The sequence below is a fragment of the Chamaea fasciata genome, unplaced genomic scaffold (assembly GCF_029207755.1).
Source record: "Chamaea fasciata isolate MVZ Bird 193981 ecotype frontalis unplaced genomic scaffold, bChaFas1.0.hap1 SCAF_7, whole genome shotgun sequence".
NCBI lineage: Eukaryota > Metazoa > Chordata > Aves > Passeriformes > Sylviidae > Chamaea > Chamaea fasciata.
The window spans coordinates 4,811,174-4,829,479 of record NW_027094092.1 but is presented as its reverse complement, the minus strand read 5'-3'; the positions used below and the strand labels follow the sequence as shown (position 1 = coordinate 4,829,479).

The 18,306-nt window shown below is 43.5% G+C and overlaps 1 protein-coding gene across 3 annotated transcripts in view; it reads right to left on the bottom strand.

Annotated features, from left to right (window-relative positions):
• KCNA4 (potassium voltage-gated channel subfamily A member 4) overlaps window positions 1-16,849 on the bottom strand; it is a 134,292-nt gene extending 117,443 nt beyond the window's left edge. Inside the window, exons 1-2 of one of the 3 annotated variants that reach the window (XM_066187273.1) lie at window positions 16,254-16,846; window positions 10,192-15,439 (exon numbers count right to left, since the gene is read on the bottom strand). In XM_066187273.1, coding sequence (XP_066043370.1) covers window positions 12,645-14,627 — 1,983 coding nt within the window. In that variant the 5' untranslated portion in view covers window positions 14,628-15,439; window positions 16,254-16,846 and the 3' untranslated portion in view covers window positions 10,192-12,644. Of the gene's footprint in view, window positions 1-10,191; window positions 15,440-16,206 lie in introns of those variants that run through there. The other 2 variants (XM_066187274.1, XR_010721821.1) reach the window with 2 other exon arrangements.
• Between the last annotated feature and the right edge of the window lie 1,457 nt (window positions 16,850-18,306).

Below are 18,306 nucleotides of genomic sequence, written 5' to 3'. Positions count from 1 at the left end.
CATTGCCTCTTCTACAAGTCCAGAGTCTCTGCAGAAGAAAGCAACAAGAAGATGAGTGGATTTGGGAGCAACAGGCAGAGCATGTTCTGCAGCTCCTTGGGAGCTCCTGTCTGCAGGACTCCCTTGTACTCACAGAACCTTGCAAAAACGTCCCACAGACTCAGGGCATCACAAAACGGTTTGTGTTAGATGGAACCCTAAAGCTCATCTCATTCCAACACCCCTGCCACGGGCAGGCACACCTTCCACCCTGATCAGGCTGCTCCAAGCCCTGTCCAGCCTGGCCTTGCACAATTCCAGGGATGGAGCAGGCACAGCTGCTCAGGACACCTTTTCCAGTGCCTCACCAGCTCATGACACAGCTGCTGTGCTGGCTGCAAGGAGCACCAGACCCTCGGCAGAAATGCATGACTTTATCACTCACGGCTATTTCAGGCCCATTAAATTTAAAAGTAGCTCCATGTCCTCTTCAATGAGGGTAAATAATACGCACTACTCTTTACATCATAATGAGAGAGAGATTACAAATGGAGCCTCCTGGATATTATCTAAATCACTATTTTTTCATCATTTGATGCACATTATCATTTAATATTTTATGCTGATGATGGCCAGTCCACCAGGAGGCTCTCAGTGAATTGCAATATACTGAAATGTTGCATTGAAATACTCAAGTCTCAAAATGAAGAGCAGATCACTTACTTGCAGGAGATAGAGCTCTAAAAACAGACTCTGCATTCATAAAATAAATGAAAAAATTCATCGTGAATTTAACAAGAGCAAAAGGAGTTAGAAAGTAAGATGAGGAACTGTGGAACCTTAATACAGCATTAAAAAGAAGCACTTTCTTCATTTAATACAATGCCTTCTTTGTATAGGCTGAAAACATAAAATATTACTGATTATATAAATCCGAAACAGAAGTAACCGTAGGTGGCTTGGAACAAGTAAATGCTGTATTTATACAAGTACAGCATTCTGCAAGCAATATTAGTCAGCCATTGAGCAAGTTCCCTGTGCTCCAGTACACTGAATACGTGCATAATTAGGGCTTGTTTGCGTGACATCTGGTGGGGAAATAATATCACATCTGATATGAAAGATATAAAAATATTTTCATAAAACAAAAAGTCGCAGTGGAACAGGACCGCGATGTTCCTTTTCATAACAAGCAGCCTCACATCAATAAAATTCAATCATCCTACAATATCAACTGTATCAGCTCTCCAGAACAGAAAATAAGTCAGTATGCAATTAGATGCAATTTCCCAAGACTGGCAAAATTCAATTTCCTTCAGCTCCTTGTGTCCACCCAAAAGATGGAACTCAGGTGATGTCAAAAGCACGCAGATGACCGCTGTTGAGTAAACCCATTTATCATTCAAGGACCTGACTGAGCAGGCCAAAGCCTTCATTGCTTAGAGGCATTTTATATATGCATAGTCCTAATAAATCTGCCTGTGAGCTGTGCTGCAACACATTATTCTGCAGAATATTGTCTGTGGAGCAAAGTCTATTCCCTTCTAAGTGTCACTGGATCAGAACTGGGGTATGAAACCTTACTGTCTGCAACATTCTCAACAACAGTAGGGAAACAAAAAGTGAATCCAAACGAAAATGAAAATAAATCTAACGGAGGAGGGTTTGAAGAGAGTTGCACTGGACTCTAAAAATAAATCCCTATTCTTTGTTTATATTAAATCAAGAGGAATGTTTAGTGCTCACACAAATACCCCTCCCTGTATTCTGGGCAGGGCTGTTCCAAGTCCTGAGCAAATTTGTTCTGAACTGGCTCAAATACCAGAGCACTGTGCCATGTCCTGCTCAAGCTGTGTCCCATTAACACACCCATTATAACTTCTGCATTACTGACCCCCTCTTTCTCCCAAATACAAAGATTATCTTAATATAGCCCAAAATTCAAGTCAGTGGCAGGAGCAGAAATGAGGCCAAACTCGAAAACAAGAATCCTACACATCTCTGGTTCTGATTTTTCAGGATCAGGTTCTGAAAAATACTGCAGATTTTCATGTCTTCACCAACAGGGATCCTCATGCTGCAGAACGTGATGCCCTGCTTGGTGCCTATGCATATACAATATAATTTATGTGGTCGAATTATTTTTTAGATTTCTCTTTTTTTTAGCATGGAAAGCCTGTACAGAGTGGGGATGACAACACAATTTTGAACATTTCTCTCCTAAGTATGTATTTGGGCAATAGCATCTGGTAAAAAGAAAGATCATGATCCACCTCAAGTGGTTTCAGGCAAGACTACTATCTATAAATCCAGCAGAAAAAGAGCCATGTCTGAACTTTCAGATAGAACAAAATAAAAAAAAAAAAAAAAAAGTTCTCCTTAATCCTGGGATTTACAAGCATTTTTCCCAAGTGTATGAAACTCTTTATCAATGTGAAAAACTATAGTTGCTGCTACTTGCTGTATCAGCTTAGAGAAATCTCCCCTCAGCATTTCTCCTTGCCCAGCCAGTGAGCAGACAGCTCACAGACCCGGAGCAAGGCAACAGCATGCTGCTCTTTTGAGCTGAACAGTTGCTTCTGCTGAGCTCCAAATGGCATCCCTGAGCAGCTTTGCCCATTCCCTGGAAGTGGGACTTCTGCTGTAGCCCTTCCTTCTCCTAAGGACTGTGTACCACTGACATACAAACCACTGCAGCGCTGCCTGCACAGCAGGCACTCCCACGATGTAAGCTGCCTCCTTAAAAAAATACAGCTCCAAATGGGAAAAAAAGCTTTTAATCCTTTACAATGGAAATACCAGCCCTTATAAAGGGGAAGGTTCAAGATACAACAGTTTGAAGGCTGGAGAGGATGTAATAATGAACCTGCCCTTGGAGGCGGAGGTCAACCTCTCCAATTAACATTCTTACCAGCAGTTATTGAAAACAACAACAAAAACCTCTTAACTTTGTTCACTGAATTTATGAAATTTTCTGTCATTTGGATTCCGTTCCTGAATCTGCTTGGACTCATTAACACCAGAGAGCCACAAAAACTAAGTGCTCATCACAGAAAAAGGGTCCAGAGAATGCTCACAGCACTGCATAAAACACTGGGTGTGCAGAAAAAAAATGAAGCTGAAGGAAGGTGTTGCAATATATTGATTGCATTTTTCGTTTAAGGCTTTTATTCTACACAATCACCTTCATATTTTCATTGCTTATGATTGCTCCTTTCTGGGATTGCCAGTGGGCTACAGTGGTGATGAGGGTGGTTGAGACCTCTGTGAAGAAGCAAGCCCTAAGCAAGAGATGGAGTTTTGCCTTGTGATCCTCAGAACCTGAACACTGGTGTTTGGGCTGACAGGTGCTCTGGAATTTTCCATCACATTTCAGTCTGCAGGCATGGATGGTCCCACGAAAACAGCTTAGACATTCTGCGTCTCAAATACGTGCAGTTTCCCACCTGTGTGCATAAATATTGGGGAAAGCCACTCTGGCTTTCTTTGAAACAACAACATTCCAGGTCCAATCACCATTTTAACAACACATTCCACTTTCAGAACTTCAGTACAAGTCACATAGCTCACCTCTCACCTTCAACAAACAGACCAAATGAAAGGCATCACCCCAGCATTTTTTTCATTCATTTAGTTCACATCAGGCTAATTTTTAGACACCTTCTCGAATATTTCAACCATTATAAAATGATGGTACAGAGCTCAGATACTTTGTAATACATACAAGACACAAATTTAGATCTGCAGTCATTTGCTATGACTGAGTGTGTTTACTTAATACCAACATCTGCTCCAGTTCCAACAATGACACTGCTGCAAGAACAGCAAAACAAAACAAATTGCCTCAATGAAAAAATGAAGAAACACCACACATCATGCACTAGCACCTTTCTGGATGTCAGTCCAAATCAGAAGATCATTAGTTACTTCCCAGCTCCCCAGTACCTTCTTTGGAACCCATATATCCAACAGGTGAGAAACAGCCTTGCTTTTGAAAATCCATGAAAATGGTCTGGCCTGCCAGCACAAGGAAGCTGTCTAAAAAAAGCAAGTGGTAACACAGCTTAGAAGAAATAATCGTAGATGTGTTGGCAGCAGTAAAACACTGAAGAAATAAGACCTAGGGATGATTCAGGAGCAAAAAGACAAGAGCAGTAAAAAGCTTAACAACTGGTCAGTACTTAAGGCTCTGAAAATTGTACATTTTCAGTTTTGGATGGAGCAATACAAACCTGGAGGTACAACTGTGTCTTAGAAGAGCAGAGCCAGACCTGCTGTCTGTGGTTACCAGCAAATGCAAGGCTTTTGTCCACCCAAACTGGCTGAAATCGTCCTCCCCAGGCTCACCTACTGCCCCCACGCACAGCCCTGCCTGTGAGTCCAGGAGCCCCATTTAATCCTCCTGGTGCTGGAGGACAGTGATGAGGTCCCAGCCCCCGTGGCTGTGTGATCATGCTCAGCTCCTGCCTTCGCCAGCCCCTGGGAAAGGAGCCAGCTCTCACTGCTCCCAAACACATTTCTTTCACCACCTCAAATTGCTATTCCTGTTATGTGTTAGCCTGGCATCAGGAGAACCTTTTAAAGCATAGAACAGAGGTCAAAAGTATCAGGAGCATCTCTTTGGGCAATCCTATAATGCAAGATGCCTGACTAATTAGGTGAACCTGTTAAATCACATATATTGTTTCATGTGGCAGCGCAACTGAGACTGTGCTTGAAAACCTTGTGGGTTCTCTGGTTGCTTCTATTAGGTATAATTCAAGATGACAGAAAATCACAGAAAACAAAAAACAGCTGAAATATGATTTGTTCTCTCCTCTGAAAAGAAACAAATCAGTCAAGCCATCAGAAATTTTCAGAAATAGGTAGAGGTCCGAATGTCTTTATTTCTGGATGCCCGAAAATGAGACAATTTAAAAAGCACTTTTCCTGCATGAATTCAAGAGTAAATCTCTCCATTTTGCTTAGGAATGGAGTTGTCCAGTATCACTAACCAATTGTGGAAATATTTGCTTGTAAAAAAGGTCAAAGAGCAGCAAATTAGCACAATTTCTACTTACTAGTCTTATCATATTTTCTACATATTTCAAAGACATAAAAATGCTAATCCTGCTTTAAACTCTGAGTAACAGAAAATATTTTACTAGCCAGAGAAAACAGTTTTATCTTCCAACCTATAGAATCATCCTATCAGTTATTAGAGGAGATGCTCACAAGTAAAATGGCACCAAAATAACAATTACTTCCAGCAGATTCTCAGAAGCATTAAACCTTGTTCCTCCCATTTATTCAGATTCTTATGGCATTTCTGTCCCTAATTTTCAGATCTATGAGTCCTGAATAAATAACATTGCTTATAAGTAGCTAACAGAAATAAACATGTACAGAAATAAATGCTGGAGTATAAATCGCTATACAACTCCTCTACTGCACTCTCTGCAGTAGGATAAATTCTGGCTAAAATAACATTTATCTGAGCTTGTCATCTGGAACAGAATAAAATACGATGATGCCCTTTAAACATTGAATTAAAAATATTTTCTATTTCTTCCCTGTGATGAAACCATATTTTTCTTTGGTATGTGTATCTGCAGCTAATATTTAATAAAGACTTTAACAGAAAAGATACTATTCCTTAGCTTCTTAACCTGAAAATATGCAAGATTTCTGCTTTAAAATAATGCCTTGCTATTTTGAATGCAAAGAGGGATCATCTTCCTTCATGCTTGAGACCTGAGAAATAGTCAATATCTTAAATTCCTGAGGAATTCAGGGCAAATTGAGGGCATCTTCAAAGTACAAACCCACTAATGAAACAGACGGTATTTAACCTGAAATACACAGTCTGTGTAATGTATAACTTGTAATACATATACAGTTTTGGATAGAAAAACAAGAGATACCTTTCATCAGTATCAACAGTCCTCTGCAGTTTTCTGCATTCAAGCTCCCTGTGCTATTCAGACTCCACTGTACAAGGAGAAACTGTCACTGAATGACACCCTGAATTCATTCAAAGCTGTGCCAGCAGGGAGACAACAATAAGCAGAACTTAACGTTCATTCATACAGTGGATGATCCACAACAAGGACAGATATCCCAGGCTCTGATTGAAAAACCAAACCTCCACTGATCCCAGTGGAGGAGCAGCGTGGTCAAATCCACAGTGCAGGGCAACACCCCAGTGTACCCAGCAGGGCCCTTCGACTGCACAAGGCAGAGCAAAAAAGGGAATGCAGTCTCATGCATGTGAATGGATTTCTTTCCAAAGCATATCATGGGGTGCTGCTCCCTTGCAATGAGGATAAACACACAGTGAACACCCTGGAGCATCCCTCCTCTACAGCAAAATTCTGCATCAAAATCATGCCCACAGAAATACAAACAAGGAAAGCTGATTTTCTCCTGGGTTCTCCTACACGGCAGGGCCAGGTACTACAAGGAACTTTGCAAGACTTCAGTGCAAGAGCATTGGACCCAAAGCCAGCACACCTGAAACAAATGAGAAGGACAGGAGTGATACTGAATAAGTCTGTTGATTTTCTGAATGGAAAGCTACCATTCACTTCCAGGATGATAGTTTCAGATTCAGTGTATTTTTTCCCACTGAAATGGCCTTTATAATAAGTGTTAGGACTAAGTAACTAATAACAATATTGTTTTAAAAAATAAACAAAGCAAAACAACAAAAAAAAAATAAACCCCATCAACCAAAAACCATAAAACCAAAAAACACTCAAATTTAGTTTATTCTGACTGCTAAGGAAATAAAAAAAGCATGTATCTAAAATTCAAGTCGCCTTTGAAATACCTCACTGACTCCATCCCTTACTCTGAACACAAATGCCCCAGGAACATTTGAGCAAGAGATTAAAAACAGAGACAAAAATCCCTCTTGAATATGTGCTGTCACTTCCTACACTCCTTCGTGTAACAACTGCAACACCTGGGAAACCTGCTCCACCACAGTGTCCGTTTTTCACCTTAAGATAATTGCTTGTTCCACAATTCAGGAAGCATTTTACAGCCCAGTTTCTTACGAAATGAATGGAATTCAGGTATTGAAAAGTACATTTTGTGAATGCAGACCTGAGACCCTTTTCAGTTTAGGAACTGGCAGACTGGACTCTTTGATGCCTGCCTGTCTGGGAAGGTTGCATGGTATTGCCAAGCAACTAATTGAACTTTTGCAACCAGCAGGATACTTGTGGTAGGAACATGGATTTACCAGACAGGCTAAAAAGCTCCAGGACCCTGTCCCACCCCACCTGGTGCTGCCCAGCACAAGGAGCATCTTCCCAGCTGCACAATGCCACAGCAGCAGCTGCTGCTGCTCCTGAGACAGGTATCTGAGAGAGAAACAACGCCTGAAGCACCTCTCTGTAGCTGCAGATCAGTTCAACCAGTTTGCCCCCAGTTTGTTTTTACTGGCACAAATGAAGGAAAGAAAAGAAGTTTTTACTTACCTATTTTTCCTCAATTAGTATATTTTATGAGCTTTTTACATGTAATGTAAGCTTTCTCCTCCTTCCTTCTTATATACCTACGCATTTATTTTCCAAAGGGCCTGTTGCAGAAAAAAAGTCTCAAGGCACATTACAATTGTATAGAAAAGGATTAAAAACGAGAATTAATTCAACCGTCTCAGTGCATAATGCTTTAATGAGTTTTCCTTCGGAAAAAATGTCATCGGAAGTCTGAACACACAGAAAGCATGGCAGCAGTACGTAGAGTACCTGGGTACTCTATGCACATTTGTGCACTTTAACCCAGAAGTAATCTATCAATCACTTTGTCCACATTAGGTGGTCTCCGTGGAAATTAAAGACGTTCATTTTTACAAAAGTGCTAATTTTTCTGCAAGTATTTGTTACAAACGGAGGTGCAAAAATATGATGAATCTGTCAACTAGATCTTATTCACTGCAAAATCTGAAGCATTTGATCATTCAGTTTTAGCAAAAAGAAAGTGTATACCCTGCCCCATGTCTACAGAAGTTATTTTGTTATTTAGATTAATTTAATGATAAGAAAAATATGTAACTTCTATACTGGATATTATAGTTGGGGTTTTTTAACATTTGTTTTTATTTCTTACTCTCTCATGGCAATTAATTATTCTTTTTAAGTATTTATTTATGTATTTATAACTCAGTGCAATGACAGCAAAAATTAACAGGGAACCAGTAAAAAATAGAGGGAGCCAGTGACACGGTCTAAACACAGTGGATAGATTATATTTAATTTGAGGATTATCTATAAAGTTTAAAAATTATGCTAAAAATTAATTGATATTCAGAGTTAGTTTTTTGAGTCTAGGATGATCAGAAAGACACAATTAATTTTTCAATGCTGTGTGAGAAAGACTTTTCAGGAACTAGCTACAAATGTAATAGACTTTCTGATATTTTGCTGATTTCCCATAGCACATTTACCCTACATTAATGCAAACATGAAGAGGAAGCACCTCATGCTCTTGGGCAGCTCAGCACTGAATTTTCAAATCGCAAGTCAAATGACTCTCAATACCTGAAAGTGAACTTCTCAGGAATCTTCCTTGTAACTCTAAGATCCTTTATTCAAGGTTATGGCCTGATCCCAAACTCTTTCCACACCAGCATTATGCAAAATCGTTTTCACATTCCAAAACTATTTGAAAAGCTTTACAGACTGAAAACACATGCAAATCCCAATTTGTATGACTCCAAGAATGCCTATTAGTATCTCCAAACACCAAGGACACTATTGTCATGAATTAGACGTAATCATGATCACAGTAGGGCTTTTTATGCCCTGGATCTCCCAAATTTATTCTGCATTACATGCACACCACAGAGGTGGGTTCTACACACGAAAACCTATGTAAGCAGAAGAATTTTCCTTCAAATACAAACAAATGATATTTTTCATAAAATGCATCAAATGGAATTAGCCTCTTGTGGAATCATTCTAGAAAGCTTAACTGAACACTAAAAACCTTCAGTTTAACTGGCTTACACAACACTTCATTTGGTATAAAGTTCAGCATCCAGGCTGATGTTTTCAAGGAATCAATGCAACATCAGAAATGTAATAAAGAAAAAATTTATGGATCTCTGAAGTCAGCCATTAAATTCAACACTTCAGCTGGCAAAACTCTCTCCTTGTGAGTCTGGCCGTGGCACTTAAGAGTACTACAAAAATACTTATGAAATTCTTTAAATAAATGCCAGCACTCTGTTAAGTATCAGCCCATACTTGAACTCATATTTGCTGCTGCTGTGTTTCCATGAATTCTAATGGAACTCCTCCAAAGTTTTTCACCACTGCAAGCGAACCTGAAATACCTCATTTTGCATTATTTTTAGCTGAAATGTATGTCAGTGTGAAATCATTTGAACTACATTAGTAGAACTAAAACGATCCCCAGTGTAAATCCATTCACATCAGCTACATCAGGAATGCATTTCACCACTATAATCTAAAATGCAAAATCCCCAAGTCACAGCAAAACTATTTTTCTGAGAGTTGTCAGTATCACTTGGAAAGGTCTGACAGAAACAGGAGCAGTAACTTGGAGCCATAACAGCTCAGTTAGAGGGTTTCTCTGGCACACAATTTCAACCAAAGTAATACTTCACACGAATTTCTATTTCTCGTAAAGCACCCGGGATCTTTGGGGTTTAGCATGTTAGTGCTAGGACTCTGGCATGTTAAAACTATGTTGTGACTGGACTCGATAGCTGAATAATCAAATTATAAACCCAAGCAGAGCAATTTGCTTCCATTCTGGAACGCAGAATTCTTTCTGTGATTCAGAATGCTCTACCAAACTGGGAGAGGAACCTAGCATTGAGCTCTGCAGCTCTTATTTATCATGACCAAGTACAGAGGTCTATTCACTGCAGGAGGCTCCCCCATCACCTGAGGACACACCTCCACAGCACTGCAGTGTGTAGGGCTGACACACCCAGAATGTTGCTCTGCCAGCTGCCAGGAGGCCCTACAGTCAGACATTTTCCTTTCCATTTCAGAGCAAGGTACTGCTCTGAAAACAGCCCAGCACGGACGCTGCACACTTGCTTTAAATTAAATGGTGTGTACTGGGCACACAGCAGCTGAACAACGGGCTGGAGCACTCCCGTCATGCTGAGCTCCATGTCTACAGCATCAATGTATTTGAAAAATGATTCAAAGAGTTTTCTTGTTTCCATTAGAGGTCTGAAATCCCACCTCCCCTTTCAACCAGTCAATACTGCAAACACATACTATTATTTTCTCTAAGTTCTTTATTTACCTAGTTAGTATTTCTTCCACTCCTACCTCGTTGCCATGGTCCCAGGCACTGAATGGTCTCTGGTGTCAGACAGAACTAGTACCAAGCCATTCAGAAAGAGAACCCTCATGCCCTTTAGGCCAGTAACTGCTATCTGTGAAAAAGACTTCTAGTTATACATTTTTACTGTGTTTTGTAGAATGCTCATCCTCCCTGCTGATATTGGCCCTGTAGAAAAATGTAACTAACACATTTAACTCGGGTGAGCTAGAATGAAATGTAATATTAAATTTTGGCAAATGCCTATGTATAAAACTACTGAATCATGTCATTCAAAACGCAGTTGGAATTAATACCACCACAATAAAAAGGAGCTCTTTCTAATGCCTCACATCAAAAATACAGTGAGGCCTGCTCAATGTTTTTAAATTAGGAATCAGACACTTAAAAACACACGTTTTGAAGTAGGGCTCAGCACAACGCAGTCTTTTGTGTGTGTCTTTTTTTTATTTTTCTGCAATGCAAAAGAAGACAAGCAGAGAAACTTTTCGAAGAGACTCGCAGAGAAACTATGAAGGCAAAACCCAACCATTAAAAAGAAGCCTATGTCTGCAACTCCGTTTGGTGCCACTGGATTCAGCAAACAAGGCTTATCTAATGGATCATGTGTAATATCATGGATGCCCAATTCAGAGTGCTTCTGTTGTTGCTCTAAGTCAGTCACTAACAAGTTCTCTCCCTTGCAAAAACCCTCCACTCAGCTTTAAATGAAAATTGCAAACTACTGTAATTCCATGGTGTTGGTAAGTCCTTTTTTTCTCCCACAATAGCCTGTCCTGGACCTTAAAGTGCATATGCCAATTTGGTTCAAGTTTTATGATCTGGAATGTTCCACAGTGCCTCTTCAAAAACAGTTACAGTTTAATTGTGCCTTCCCTTGGTAATCGTAAGTGTGAAAAAAAATTATTTATTTTGTACGCAGCAATATCTTACCTATCTCATTCTGGATTCTGGAATATACTGCAGGCCAGGTAATCTTTACCTACCTGAACCTCCTAGGAAGGGTAATGGGAGGTTTTGACACATAGCAAAACATAGCTGGCCTAAGAATCAGTGAAAAAAAAACCCATGGAATGTTTTTGCAAGGACTCCATGGGACCCAGTACGTTCATCTTGAAGCCAAAAATGCCTATTTTAGATCTTAAACGTTGCTTCAAATATACATGGGTGAAAGCTGTAATCAAGGGAAAGTGCAGCACCAATAATAGCACATTATTAAAAGTCAGCAATCCTCAACTGTCAGTACTGTAACAACTGAGTATCTTATTACTTCTACCTTCTCCTCCCATACACTGAGTTTCCTCAATAATGACAAAGTGCATGTACTACTCATAGAGTCTGAATGCTAAATTAAGTAGGAAAAAAGATATAAATTAGGTTGGTACTTCTTGAGGGCATCAGTAGAAAACACCAATTTCAAATAATTTTGATTAGAAAATTTTACTTCACAATCCTTTTCCAGATCACAGATATTCAGAATTAAAAAGAGTATGGAATTAATGTAATGTTAGCCGTTTTGCCATCAGCATCACAGAGAAAGAAGAAACAATAAAATATGATGCAGAATTCACTCTTCCAATGATTGTCATTGAACTATTACATTAGTAAACATTCACAGTATGAAGTCTCTTTCAATATATCTCCAGCATATAAAGTAGTGCAAAAAAGCATTCCAGTCATTTTGCCTTTGCAGTCAGACCAGGTTTAACGATTCTCCTACTCCGTTTCTTTCATTATTAGACAACAAATGTGGCAATGCCTCCAAAGAGAGTTATAAAAATAAACAATTTCTGGAGGGTCAACAGCCTTTTCAAAGTAAATTTCCAGTTAAAAACAAGCATTATAGAGTTGAAGAAAAAAAAATTTAGATCTATCTTCTGTAGAATATCTTTTTACAATAAATTTACCATTTGAAAAACAGTGACTATGGTATCCAATGATTTATGGTAGCTGCTATTAAAGCACTGATAAATAGATAAATGACTACCAAACTTCATTGTTTCTTACATAGTAAATACCTCTGAATGCCAACTTTTACCACAGAGCTGTTATTAGTGATGTCAACAGTTCATGCACCCACTTTAAAACTGACTTGGTTTTAAGAAATTTTTCAGCCTCATGTGCAAAACACTTGCATTCTAATAAAAATATAAAGTCTGAAAATGTATCAGATCTAGCAATCCTTTCCTCAAGTTGTACCACTTACTTGATATGTAATACGTTTAGCAATGCTTTTTATTTGTATTTAACCAATAAATGGCATACTACTGTATGCTGCAGACTCTTGTTTGCATATTTCATTATTTTCACTGCACTCTTTAATGCATAAATATATTTGGAAATGCTCAGAATTACACATCAGTTTCCACAGAATTAGAATTTACACAGTTTTTCTTCTCTGACTCACTGCTATTCCCCGTGTCCTGACTTTTAGTCTCCTTTACACAAAGAGATTCTTTAACTCCTTCTTCCATCTCCAAATACTCTGATTTATCCTCTGTGGATGAGGATGATGAGCTTCTAAATTTCTTCAGTAAATTTGTGGGGAGGTAAGGGCAACTGACTGCATTTTGCATCATCTGCGTGTGTTCTTCATTCTCAGTTTCTCTATGGTAGAAATAGTTAAAATTGGAGACAATCACTGGCACTGGTAAAGCAATGGTTAACACTCCTGCAATGGCACACAGGGACCCGACTATTTTCCCACCCACGGTTATGGGTTTCATGTCCCCATAACCAACTGTAGTCATGGTCACTACAGCCCACCAAAAGGCATCTGGGATGCTTTGAAAATGGGTGGCAGGCTCATCAGCTTCTGCAAAGTAAACAGCACTGGAAAACAAAATTACTCCAATAAAAAGAAAAAAGATGAGGAGGCCAAGTTCCCTCATGCTGGCCCTGAGCGTGTGACCCAGGATCTGCAAACCCTTGGAGTGCCTGGAGAGCTTGAAGATGCGAAACACCCTGACCAGACGGATGATCCTCAGGATGGCAAAAGACATGGCCTGCTGGCTGCCCTGCTCCTGCGCCAGGTCCGTGCCCAGGGTGATGAAGTAAGGCAAGATGGACACAATGTCTATGATGTTCATGACGTTCTTGAAGAAGTGTGCTTTGCTCGGACATGCAAAGCAGCGCACTGTAAACTCAAAGGAGAACCAAATGATGCACACGGTCTCTACAATGAAAAAAGGGTCATTGAAGATGGTGTGCTCCCCAGCATCCAGGCGAAGGGACTCATTGGAAAGACCCTTCCCTAAGCTCAGGGACATGACGAATTCTTTGTCATCTCTGAACTCTGGTAAAGTCTCCAGACAAAAGATGACAATGGAGATCAAGATGACCAAGACAGAGACAATGGCAATGCCTCTGGCTGGACTGGAGCTTTCTGGGTACTCAAACAGCAGCCAAACCTGCCTCTTAAACTCATTCTCCGGCAAAACCTTTTCCTCTTCCTCTTTGACAAAACCTTCATCCTCCCTGAACTTGAGCATGGCCTCCTCCCCAAGTTGGTAGAACTTCACCTCCTCAGAGAAGATGTCAAAGGGTACGTTGACCGGCCTCTTCAGCCGACCACCGCTCTGGTAGTAGTACAGGATGGCATCAAAGCTGGGTCGGTTCCTATCAAAGAAGTACTCGTTCCTGAGAGGATCAAAGTATCTCCCCCGCTTGGCTGGATCCCCCAGCAGTGTCTCCGGGAACTGGGCTAATGTCTTCAGCTGGGTCTCAAAGCGCAGTCCCGACACGTTGATCACCACGCGCTCACAGCACTCGTACTCACTGTAGCGGACAGAGCTGTAACCCCCAGGGCCTCCACCATCATCGGGTGGCTGGTCCGAGTATGAAAACTCATCCTCCCCATAGTCATCACTGTAGTAGAGCTTTCCTTCTTCCTCATCGTCTTCATCCTCATCTTCATCCTCCTCTTCCTCCTCACTCAAGTCCTTCAGTATTCTCTCCTCAGAACCGCTGAGCGGCAGCAGCTCAGAACAGGGGAAAGAGGCCCCACACTCCCTACTCCCCAAGTGATGGCTCCTCTTTTTCCCCTTCTTCCTCCTCTTCCCACTCTGGCGGCGGGGCAGGCCGCTGCGCGAGGCGCTCCCGCCGTGCGAGGAGGAGGCCCCGCGGCTCTGCTCCTGGTGGTAGTGGTGGTAGGGCCCTCCTCCGCCCGCCGCCCCACCTTCCACTGCCGCGGTGGCTGCCGCGACGGCCGCAGCCGCGGCCGCCCTGGACTGGGCCAGCCGCTCCCGCTCCCGGGCCCGCGCCTGGGCCGCGTACCCGTAGGGCATGTGGGTGTTGCACCCGGAGCTGTCCGCGCTCACCATCGCAACCTCCATCTTGCAACCGCTTCTGTTTGTTTGTTTGCTTGAACTGCTTGGTGTAACGAGGTTTTGGTTTATTTACAGTGTCGCCTCAACTTTCACTGGGAAGTTCAAAGCCATTTGCATTTGGAGGACAGTCCCCTGGGCACTGAGTATGGCAGCATGGTTGTAACGCTGAATCTATATTTGGGAAAACCACAGATCCACATTTTCTTGTTCTCCGGAATGTTTGACACAAACTACTGTCTTGCTAATGAGAAAAGATGAAATTCTCAAATCGAACCAGAGAACAGCTGAGACCTTGTTCTTCCATCCACCAAGCCCCTTTATTCTCATTTATCTCCTGCAGCAATCACAGCTGTATCTGATCAGAATCATGACTGCCTCGCAGGCTATAAAGGCTGCATTCCTCAGGAAAAAAAAATATGCAAACCAAAGGGTACCTGTTCTCCCACAGATGGTTTTAGCTCATCATTGAAACCAAATGCAAATAGTCTCCTTCCTCACTATTTGTTCCTGGTAATGCTTTGGCCTAGCAGACTTACTGTTTAATATCATTACTTGGAGAGTTGAAGTTAATTCCAGCCATCGCTTCATTTACACAGTGAGGAGGTCTTTGCAAATCCTTTCTTCAGCCTGTCAACAATGTCTCAAACCTGGGAGCAGCACCCAGGGCATCAGCAGCAGTGATAAGAGGAGGAGGAGGAGGAGGTGGAGGAGGAGGAGGAGGAGATGAAGACTGAGAAACTGGCTCTGAGGTCCCCATAGGACATAAGGGAGTGGATGGGTCACCCTTTGGTTATGGTCATGCAGAAGAAGCACTTAACCTGAAGCACATGCACAAACACACAAAAATAAACAAAACAAAAAGGGAAAAGATTGGATTGTTTTCCTAAAAGGTCACACCGATCAAATGAAACTGTGTCATCTATTACCATGGCATTCAAATCTTCTCCTGCCCACACTATTCACACTTCTACATTACACACACACCCACATCACATGCACAGAGATTTTGAACGACTCTGTGGGTAAGGATGTGGGTGGGTATGTCACGTATATATATAGACAGATACAAAATCCCCACCCATATAAGCACTTGCATCCATACACAAACATATGCATGCTTCTGAAACACCAACACATATAAACACTAATAAAAATACTGCAACACACAGTGCATTCAGGTCTTTGAGCACATACGTAAGAGATACACCTACATAGATCCACATGAAGCATTAAAGAATAAATGTATCTACACAAAGAGCTTTTGTTTTATTTGCAGAAACACATCAGATGCGGGAATGTTACATTTCAGTCTACAGCAGAATTGTGTTTCGATCACAACGAACATCTCACTGGATTCAATTTGGAAACAGGCACGTACAATGCCCAGCCAAGTAAAAATACCATGATATGTCAAGAAAACAACTGCAGGTGCACTGAAGCAACATCTACATGCAAGCACACACACACAAATACACAGCCCCTCACACCCCCCTTTGAAACAGAAGCCCCATTTAGAGCCACATCTATTAACACACGAGAGGAGGTGAACACGAACTATTAAATGACGCTATTTTAAAAATCGTACCTACGTGTCATGCAGAAGAAGATCCCAAAAAACGCTGTTATACTTACTGAAGCCCAGGCAGAGAAATAGCAGCGCTGTTCCCGCTACTGTAAGGACCGGGTGACAGCGGTCCTGAGGGGGCTGCGCCGGCTGACCCACAGTCGCCGGTAGCTGCGGTCAGAGCGCACCACAGGTTGACGAGTTATTTCTGCCCCTTCTCGCCGGGTGCCGGGAGAGCGCCGGCAGCGAGCCGGGGAGGCGGCCGGGGTTTGGGGGCACTCGGCACCGCCACAGCCGCTCCCGCTCGCCTCGGCATTGGCGACAAGGCAACAGGCGAGGGTCTCGTCCCCAGAGGGAAGATCGAAGGCGGTGTGCGTGTGCTTGTTGTGTGTGAGGCGGAACGAAGGGGCAGGCGCGGTCACCAGTCTCTCCAAGTGCGGCTCTGGCAGCAGATCTGTAAATCAGCGCTGGGTAATCCGTGCGCGGAGCCGGGCTCTAGAGGCGGCAGGACGGAGGTGGCTCCGTGCGGCGCCTGCCCCCGACACGTCCAGGGCTCAGCCGGCTCCCGCCCGCTGCATCCACTTGTTGTGCGGCTCGGGGGGACGCGGCCGAGGAGCCGCCGGCCGGAGCGCGGACCGCGGGCGGGCGCTGCTGGCGGCCGAGGGTGCCGTGAGCCGGGAGCCAGGAGCCGGGAGCTGGAAGCCGGGAGCCGGGCCAGCCCGTGGCACTGCGCCCCCGGCGCTCGAAGCCGGCCCTGTTGCTCCGGAGCCGCCGCCCGCCGCTGCCGCCGCTCCCGGGGCGCCGCCGGCCCCTGGCGGCCGCCGCCCGCACTGCGCCGCGCTCGGCTCGGCTCGGCCCGGCCCGGCTCGGCTCGGCTCGGTCCGGATCGGCTCGGCTCGACCCGGCTCGGCTCGACCCGGCTCGGCTCGGCTCGGCTCGGCTCGGCTCGGCTCGGCTCGGCTCGGCTCGGCTCGGCTCGGCTCGGCTCGGCTCGGCTCGGCTCGGCCCGGCTCGGCTCGCTCACTCCCCGCGTCCTATTAAGGCCGCGATGACTGGGATCAGTATTCCCGCGCTGGGAGGCGCCCGGGCTGGCGGACAAAAGCGTCCGCCCGCAGCGATGCTGCCAACACTGGTCTTTGCTCCTGTGGGGGTGTCCTTAAGGAAGCGAAACGCTTTTTGTTGAGGTCGCTCCGAGAATTCCAAACCCAAGCCCGGATCAAATTTCCCAGAAAAAGGGAAGAGCTGCCCGCACCTCCGCGCCGCTCCCTCCCTCGCTCGGCCCCCCAGCAGTACAAGGAAACGTTCCCTCTGCTCCTGCCCGGCACGCCCAGGCTCCTGCAGCCATTTCGCCAATGAAGCCAAGTTAACTTTCACTCCTAATTCTGTACCTAAACAGAAAATAGGTCCTAGTTCATGACTAGAGGGTACCGTTGTGTATTTGGCAGAGTTAACACCTCAAATTGCTGCAACAAATTTCCTCTTCCTGCTGCAACATGAGCAGGGGTGTAAACTGCCTATTCCTTTTGCACCTAGAACGTTGAAGACATGGCACGTTCCGCTCCCTGTAAGGGATTGCCGTGAAAATGCAGCTCGGCTGTGTACTTGACGCTACACCTCCAACTCTGCCATCTCAGTACAAACTGTAGGCTCTCCTACTTCCCCTCATGAAAGAGAAAGACTGAATCGAGCAGAAATCAAAGGTAGTGCTCACACCAGACACTTTGCCCTCAAGGTGTTTGCAGCTGGAGACAAATTCAGTATGTGCAGCAGGTGGGTTGGGCATTTGTTTCATTGCCTAGGTCCTCCTCCACAGAGAAACCAAGAGAACCCTTTGATCCTGAGCAGCACAACCCACGTTATCCATGTACTTCTCTGTCTCTGGTGCCTACATCAGTTGTTGCCCGTATCCTTAATCCCACTCATGTCAGTAGATGACCTATGACTACACAGAGGAGCATGAAGGATCAGCCAAATGAACATACTGAATGTCAGGCATCAAGTCTTGCCAACAGTACTGTGAAACATTTAAATGGAACTTGGAGGTAACCGTTTCTTCAACACTCACAATACTTCAAGTTCCACAGTCAATATAAAGTGAAAAACATAGATGAATCACTAATG